At 41.5% G+C, this 9,090-nt stretch overlaps 1 protein-coding gene across 7 annotated transcripts in view; it reads right to left on the bottom strand.

Moving 5' to 3' along the window:
• Window positions 1–9,090, bottom strand: part of Arsk (arylsulfatase family member K) — a 37,290-nt gene continuing 28,200 nt past the window's right edge. For 6 of the 7 annotated variants that reach the window (XM_040729061.1, XM_005065522.4, XM_021223604.2 and 3 more), the window contains 2 exons: window positions 1,698–1,922; window positions 1–358 (listed from right to left, as the gene is read on the bottom strand). In XM_040729061.1, the coding sequence (XP_040584995.1) occupies window positions 39–358; window positions 1,698–1,922 (545 nt within the window). In that variant the 3' untranslated portion in view covers window positions 1–38. Of the gene's footprint in view, window positions 359–1,697; window positions 1,923–7,243; window positions 8,324–9,090 lie in introns of those variants that run through there. The other variant, XM_040729062.1, reaches the window with a different exon arrangement.

Genomic DNA, 9,090 nt, shown 5'->3' with positions numbered 1-9,090 from the left:
TTACCAAGGCTGTTTTGGTTTAATACTCATCAACATATTCATACATAGCTTAAAAAGGTTCTCTTATTGTCTTTGGCCACTGGAGAAGGGTGGGCCGCGAGCCATTGTTGGATTGCGTTTTCATTCTTCCATGGTTCTTTCTGCCAGTCCTGATGCCACCTCAGGTGTGCTATAGCAGTTGAGTAATTTTGTCCCATGCTTTGTTTCCACGTGATAAACTGCTTTCTATTGTACTGATGAACAGAAGCAGACACTTTAGGGTAATTTATGATAGAACGAAGCTTCTGGTCCAAAGAATAAGTGATTTCTGGAAATTCTGTAGCAATATTTGTTAGCTCATCTGGATCTGAGGAAAGATCTGAAAGAAAAGAAATGAAGTAGTCATGTGCTAAAATTGCTTCTTGGAATATCAATGTGACAGATAATGTATTAGGATTTATTTTCATTTTTTATTCTTAGTGTAAGATGGGCAATGCATTCACATGCCATATAGTGATCTTTTAATTAGCAACACTCTATCTAAGATGAGCCTTCGCATTGATTACGTAGCACTGGGCAGGACAACTCTGCTCTGACCTGGTTAGGTTTGCTGGGCCCGGTGTAGGAGCTCTTGGATCTGATTTAGCAATGTCTATGAAGGTACATGAGGTGCTCTGTTGGCAGTCAGGAACCCAGGTTCATAAACTTAAGGAAGGTAATCCTTTGGCCACCAAAGAATTATTTCTAGTTAATAACTCTGATATTTGTAACCAGGATGGAAAGTTAGGAAGCAGTAAATATTAACAATGGCCTTAACACCTATTTTATGTATAAAAAGGGGATAAAAGATAAGAAACATTCTAGCTGGGCAGTGGTGGCACATGCCTTTAATCTCAGCACTCAGAAGGCAGAGGCAGAGAACTATGTGAGTCTGAGGCCAGCCTGGTCTACAGAGTGAGTTCTAGGCCAGCCTGGGCTGTTATACAAAGAAATCCTGTCTAAATCCCCCAAATAATAATAATATTAATGATGATGATGATGATGATGATGATGATGATGACATAGGAGAAGAAAAACTCTAAATCAAAAAATGCAGCTTAGAAATGAATTTACAGAGAGTGATGTTAGAAGGCATCTTCACAGGGTGGGAGCTGGGGCTTTTGTTCTTAGACCCATGCTTTATGACTTTCTAGTTCTGAACAGACTTTCTGGGACCCCAGTTTCCTTAGCACTAAAGCAAAGGGAATGATATGAAGTCACAGAGCCATGATGAACATTAAATACTGTCTTTAGAATGTACAGACTCTGCAAGAGCGTCTAGAATAATGAAACTTAGGTGTAATGAGAAGGTGTTGAATGGTAATGGAGAAACAGAGCAAATGTTTGAAGATCTTAGCGGGACACATGGTTGAATGAGATCTGGATATCAGGCCGCAGTGAGCTGTCCCTGGTTTCAGGTGGTGATATGCGAGGCAGCTACTCCTTTTTTATGAATGAACCCTGACAACTCAAACCATCAAATGTGCTTTACCATCAGCAGTCACAGACTAGAGAGCACATGTGGATTTTATAAACATAGACTAGATCTAAACACTCTAAACCATGAGACTGGGCGACCTAGTGTAGCATGTCCCAGTATGAGAAACAATAGGTATTCATTTACTTTAAAAAATAGTTATTGACTCTCTTGAGCATTTAGAATGTATCAGGAAGCTTACCGAAGAGCTGAGGCTGCACGGAAGCACCATCAGCGTAGGCGATATACTTCCACTGGTCGGTCCGTAGCATGTAGGTGGAGGCATTTGCATTGCATCCATGGAATTCACTGAGAACCCAAGGCAGACGAGGGATTTTGCGTGTCTGCTCATTTGCAGATGCCTCTGATGACAGTGTCAACAAAGAGTATCCACTGAGAGTCTGAGGTACAGCAATGCCAGCAATATCTTCAGAACAAAAGCAAAATGCTTTTTTAAAAAACTAATTCATCGGAATTATCTCAGAATGTCATTTCTATTTCCCCAACATTAAGGGTTGCAGACTAGAGATCCTGCATGGATTTGTGTGTGTGTGTGTGTGTGTGTGTGTGTGTGTGTGTGTGTGTGTGTGTGTGTGTGTGGCCTAACTGTCTAGACTCACTCCGTGAACCACATTACCTGGAGTGAGTCAGGAAGCTCTTGACTGTTCCTCATGTTTTTCTTTTTTAAAACACTTTATTTTTTATTTTATGTGCATTCATGTTGTGCATGCACATTTGTCTGTGTGAGGGTGTTGGATCCCTGGACCTGGAGTTACAGATACTTATGAGCTGTCATGTGGGTGCTGGCAACTGGACTAGGGTCTTCTGGAAGAGCGGCCAGTGTTTTTAACCGCTGAGTCATATCTCTCTAGCCTATGTTTCCTCATTTCTAAGAAAGGTATAATAGGAGTGCTTATATCTCAAATGTTCATTTTTGGTGAAAACAAACTAACAAACTTAAATTTGAGAACAGTGCCTGACACAGAAGCACCATCCATGAAAATTCCTTTATTTCATGAATCGTTTGTCTCTTAGAGTTATCTGACGGGATAATAAGAAGGCCTACACAAAGAGGGTTACAAAAGACTGCAGAAGTTAAACAAAAACAGGGAATTTATTACAGATAAAAATGTATCGTTGATATGTCTAACAAACTCAAAAATGGTACATGGTACATCCTGTGCTCTGAAGTTATTTGATGATTATTTTTCACCTGTCAAATACTCAGAATAAGAGCACATGAAATAAATCAGTTAAGAAGAGGATGCATTTCAAACACTAATGTTAAGGAGAATGTTGATAAAACAACTGATGGTATTGGCATAAAACAGTCAATGGAACTGAATCAAAGACCCAGATGTAAATCCATACACCTATAGACAGCTGATTTTTGATAAAGAAGACAGGAATATAAAATAGAAAAAGAAAAGAATCTTCAACAAATGGTGGCTGGTCAAACTGAATGTTGTGTGTGGAAGAATGTGAATAGATCTGTATCTAACTCCCTGCACAGAACTCATGTCTAAATGGATCAAAGACCTCAACATAAATCCAGATAAACTGAACCTGATAGATGAAAAAATGAGGAACAGCCTTGAACACATGGGCACAGGAGACAACTTCCTGAACAGAACACCAATAGCACAGACATTAAGACTGACAATTAACAAATGGGACCTCATAAAACTGAAAGCTTCTATACGGCAAAGAACACTATCAACAGGACAAGATGGCAGCCAACAGAATGGGAAAGATCTTCACCAACCCTGACAGAGCACTGATCTCCAAAACACATAAAGAACTCAAGAAACTAGACTTAAAAAAATCCCGCAAATAATTCAGTTAAAAATGGGGTACATATCTAAATAGAATTGTCAACAGAAGAATCTCAGATGGCTGAGAGACCCTTAAAAAAATGTCCAACATCTTTAGCCATTAGGGAAATGCAAATCAAAATAACTCTGAGATTCTATCTTACATCTGTGAGAAAGGCTAATATTAAAAGCACAAGCAACAGCTCATGCTGGAGAGTATGTGGAGCAGGGGGAGCACTCCTCTATTTCTGGCGGGAGCACAAACTTGTTCAGCTACTTTGGAAATCAGTATGGCAATTTCTCAGAAAAGTGGGAATTGATCCCCTCAAAACCCAGCTATACCACTCCTGGGCATGTACCCAAAGGAGGCTGAATCACACCACGAGGACACTTGCTCACCTATGTTCATAGCAACTTTATTCATAATAGACAGAACCTAGAAACAACCTAGCTGCCCCTCAACTGAAGAATGGATAAGGAAAATGTGGTATATTTACACAGTGGATTATTACTCAGCTTTTCGAAACAACAATTTCATGAAATTTGCAGGCAAATGGATGAAACTAGAAAAAATCATCCTGAGTGGGGTAACCCAGATTCAGGAAGACAAACATGGTATGTACTCACTCATAGCTATAAAGTAAAGGATAATTGTGCTACAATCCACAGACCCAGAGAGTCTAAGCAACAAGGAGGGTTCAATCGGGGTACACATAGATCTCCCTGAGAAGGGGAAAGCGAACAAATTTCTTGGGTGGACTGGGGATGGGTGTGGATGGGAACAGGAAGGATTAGGTGGGGGGAGAGAGTACTGGGAGATGAGTGGAATTGGGGAGCATTTCAGGGGTGAGGCAATGGAAACTCCCAGGAATCCATGAGGGTGAGCCTGGCCAAGCCTCCTAGTAATGGGGGTACAGAACCTGTACCAATCGTTTTATGTAACCAGACTGGTATCTAGCATAACGGTCTTCAGAGAGAATTCTTCCAGCAATTGATGGGAGCAGATGCAGAGACACACAGTCATCATTAGGTGGAGCTCATGGAATCCTGCAGAAGAGGGCCAGGAAGAATGGTAGGATGCAGAGGGTTTAGGATTCTGTAAGGAAATAGCCCACAGAACCAACTAAGTAGAGCCCATACAGGCTCACAGAGCCTGAACTGACAGTCACAGATCCTGTAGTGGTCTGACCTAGGTCCTCTGCATATATGCTATGGTTGTGTAGCTTGGGGTTCCTGTGGTACTATTGACAGAGGAATCGAGGGCTGTCTCTGACTCTTACGTCTGTCTTCGGGGCCCTTTTCCTCCTACTGGGTTGCCTTGTCCAGCCTTAATATAAAGGAATGTGCCTAGTTTTATTGTAACTTCATCTGCCATGTTTGGTTGCTATCCCTAGGAGGCCTGTCCTTTTATGAAGAGAAAGGAGGGGGAGCAGATCTGGGGGAGAAGGGCTGTGGAGGGATCACAGGGAGAAATTGCAGCTGGAACTAATATATGAGAGAAAGGAAAGAGAGGATGTATTTCAAGCACTGGTCTTATGGAGAGTGCTGCAGGACTCTTGGACTCAGCACCCGACACCAACGAGAGTGGAAGAGAGGAGGGGTCACCAGTGACAGGAGCCAGGACAGCCCCTGAACGTCCTTAGTCCACGCCAGTCTAGTTTGCACTCTCATTTAGCCTCTAAAGCCACAAAGTGGGGCAGACAAGCAACCGAGATGTTACAGGCTCTGCAGTCAACTGGTCGTTAGGGGCAACAACCCATCGCATTAGCTCCTTCTTCAGTTCACTCTGCTCCCAGGAGTAAGTGAAGTCATGTTTGGCAAACAGGTTGCACTAGCAGTGCTTTAAGCAAACCACTAAACAATCAACAAATCAGTGGATAATAACTGGTCTTTTCTACCTTATTCTATTTTAAGACAAGAGAAAGGCACAAGGAAGAAGCGAGATGAGGGAAGTGCATGCCTTGGCCATCACTAGTGAGTCACAGGGAGAGAAGAGAATCCCGAGATGAATGGCAAGCAGCAAGCAACTGGCAGGTGCTCACAATTAGCCTCTTAACAACGTCTAACTTAGAAACATCATTCAGGGCTAGCCTCTTAACAACGTCTAACTTAGAAACATCATTCAGGGCTAGCCTCTTAACAACGTCTAACTTAGAAACATCATTCAGGGCTAGCCTCTTAATAACATCTAACTTAGAAACATCATTCAGGGCTAGCCTCTTAATAACATCTAACTTAGAAACATCATTCAGAATTTTCTTGTTAATGTCCCTACAAAGGTACAGAAAACCAAGAAACTTTGTTTCTCTTCATAACAGTTCATCCATTTATTTATGAGTGGCTCACTATTTATCTACTCAGCACACCAGGCCCTATCTTAGCTGTAGGAGAGACAGCAGAAGGCTGATTTGCTCGTCAGAGCTCTCCTACAGCTGGGCAAAGGCTGGTGCGTCGGATGGCAACCCAGGAGCAAGGAAGCAAAGCAGGTCTGGAGACAGTGAGGGTAAGCGGCTCAGGGGCAGGGATCTGTGCTGTTTCATATCTCGCAGTCAGAACGGCTCTCTGACAAGGTGAGATTTTAACAGATACCCGAGGACAGGCTAAGGAGTCTGTGTATGTCTGCAGACAAATCTCTGATATTTTCTGTGGATCAGAATGTATCAAATCTGTGAGTAAGGGACCGGATTGGTTCAGTCAATGCCCAAGCCCCCGAAAGGGCTGTCTGGAGCAAAGAAGGGTGTGTTATACAAGATGCTGGGAAAGGGAAGAGGCCATGTTGATCTCCCAAGTCCAGTGAAAGTACCTGGGCTTGTGCTTGGGTGACACAGGAAATTACTAGGAAAACCGAGCAGAGGGTTGACACAGATGAAGGCTAACAGTGCATAGTAAACTCATAACCTGTCAGACACGAGGGAGAAGACAGCTGCGACACCATGGCAAGAGTCTGGACGAGAGATCGCGGTCTATTATTGCTGGAGTAGAAGTCTTTATAAATTGAGGTTCAGAATAAAACTAATAGACAGGCATTGTTGCATACACATACCTTTTCTTCCCAACAACACTCAGGAACTAGAAGCATGTGGACTTCAAAAATCAAAAACACAAGAACAACAACAAAACAAAAAACAAACCAAAACCAAGAATAAAACTGGTGTCAATTACGTATACTACATATTTTATTTCAGGGTTTTACCTATGCATCCTTGGCTGGTCTAGCCCTTGCTACTTAGACCATGCTGGCCACAAACTGACAGAGACCCGCCTCTCTCTACCATACCTCCCTCCCATAAGTACTTTAAATATCCATGTTTTTGTACCTCATAAAACTGCGTTTTCCAATCTTACCTATTTAACATTGATCTCCTTAAAAACCCTTGAGCTTAAATTGCTTTTTAAAAATCACTTTGATAAGCCAGCAAGATGGCTTAGTTAGTGAAGGTATTGGTCTAGTAGGCCTGACAGCATGAGTTTCATTCCTGGGACCCACAAGTGGAAGAGACTCAGCTTCCACAAACTGTTCTGACTTCCACACGTGTACTGCAGCACATGGCTCCACACATATCCACAGGCTCTCATGAAATAAATAAACATGGTAAAACAATTAAAGAAAGTTCTTAAGCTTAAAACCCATATTTCATATTGACTTGTCCGGCAAATTTGTCACCCAATTCCATTTTAAGCCACGTCTCACCTCTTTTGGCAGTATAAGCAAAGGTTAAAAAGGTAGATTTCTTGGGGTGGAGAGGTATCTCGGTGGTTAAGAGCACTGGTTGCTCTTCTGGAGGGCCTAGTTTGATCCCTAGCACCCACATGGTGGCTCAAAACTCTGTAACTGTAGTTCTGGGGCATCTGACACCCCTTTGTGGCCTCTAAGGTGCTTGTGCACTACAAGCATGCATGTAGTAAAGTATTTTAGAGAGTAACTTGCCAAGAATAGTTGGACAATAATCAGCTTTAATAGTATAAAGAATTCCCAGGCATAGAAGACATCAGTGTTCTGTTAGTACTAGGCAATGATAAAATGACTGCATACTATACAGACCAGTGAAGATGAATAAACTACAAATATTCTGTACATTTCATCATAAAGTAGTTTTTAGGAAAAAAACGTTTCTTCAAAGTCTCATTAAGAAACTGTGAATTCAAACTTTTAAGTAAAAGCTACCGCAGAATATTAAGTCTGAACAGACTACAGATAGTAACGTAGGTGCAAGATAAATAAATCAGTAACGTACAGAGGCTTTTCCTATTTGAGTCTATGCAAGTGCTTAGGCCCCAGAATGAAGATGGGCCCTGGATTGAACTAAGGTCAGCCTCATACTCTTCCCATGTAACTGATTTCTGGAACATGATGCTGAGACAGTTGAGCCACCAAGAAAAGGACCGAGGAGAGGTCTAAGACTAAATCATCATTTATAAATGAACCTCCTAATTAAAAGTAAATCTCTGAAGCTTCTTGGTCAAAATATATGTTTATTTATTCATCAGTGGTGAGGTGGAACATGCTACCTCATGGGCCCAATTTGATAGCTAATCATTCCTGGAATTCCTTTAAATTCTTCCATCACTGAGAAATTACATTTTTAAAAAGCTAAATTAAATATAAGGAACACGAACCTTCAGGATTAACTGAGTTTTGTTGGTCATAATGAATGTTAAATAAAGCAAAAGAGAGCTTAGGGCTATTAACCCTGGTATAATTGGTAATCATTTCCCCCTACTCTACAAAAATGAGCTGATTTAGATAGCAAACTAGATGGACATTGTTTCAAACAAAACCAAGTCTTGCTCATACAGTGTTAGAACCACTTTCTTTTAAATAATACTGATGGGGGATGTCCTTATGTATATGTTTCTCTTATTAGTCGATGAATAAACCACTGATTGGCCGCTAGCCAGGCAGGAAGTACTGTCGAAGCTCTGAGATGAGAATTCTGGGGAGAGGAGGCAGAGAGAGGCCGCCAAGAAGAGACTCCATGTAGAGACTGGGAAGATATGATTTGCCAGGATTTCTCTGGTAAGATAAAGCCATGTAGAAATACATAGATTAGTAGTTATGAATTAATAGTTGAGAGAGAATTAGTAAGAAACCCTAGCCATCAGCCAACAGGTTATATTTTCTGGGGGCTAATCAGCTGTGGGACCAGGCTGGAAAGAAACTCCAGTTACACAATACAAGTAGTCTATTTCCACCTCAGTTCACTTTCAAACATAATCTATGATTACAAGACATTTACCAGGTTTCTAATTCTTTAATAATATCGACAGATACACATCTGTGTACATTTACTGTCCATTTGATGAAGGTAGGCAGGTTTCCAAGAAATGGGGACACATTTGTTTTGAGAAAATTCATGCCAGTTTTTACTCTAGCAGCAAACAGCAAAGGCCTATTACTTTTTTTCTTTTTCTTTTTTTTTGGGGGTGGTGGTGGTGGATGGTTTTCAAGACAGGGGTTCTCTGTATTGTTTTGGAGGCTGCTGGAACTCTCTCTGTAGATCAGGCTGGCCTCGAACTCACAGAGATCCACCTGCTTCTGCCTCCCGCAGGCTGGGATTAAAGGTGTGTGCCACCAACGCCCAGCAGGAAAGGGCTATTTCTAACAGAAGATTTTCCACTTCTTCTTAGTCTTTGTAAACTGTGTATCTGAAAGAATATGTTTATTCTTGCTTAAATAGTTTTTTGTTTGTTTTTAAGACAGGGTCTCATTATGTGCCTGACTGGCCAGGAATTCACTGTGTAGACCAGGCTGGCCTCGGAGTCACAGTGATCCATTTACTT

The sequence above is a fragment of the Mesocricetus auratus genome, unplaced genomic scaffold (genome assembly GCF_017639785.1).
Source record: "Mesocricetus auratus isolate SY011 unplaced genomic scaffold, BCM_Maur_2.0 Super-Scaffold_100020, whole genome shotgun sequence".
NCBI lineage: Eukaryota > Metazoa > Chordata > Mammalia > Rodentia > Cricetidae > Mesocricetus > Mesocricetus auratus.
The sequence above is the reverse complement of the archived record's forward strand: the minus strand, read 5'-3'. Positions and strand labels throughout refer to the sequence as shown.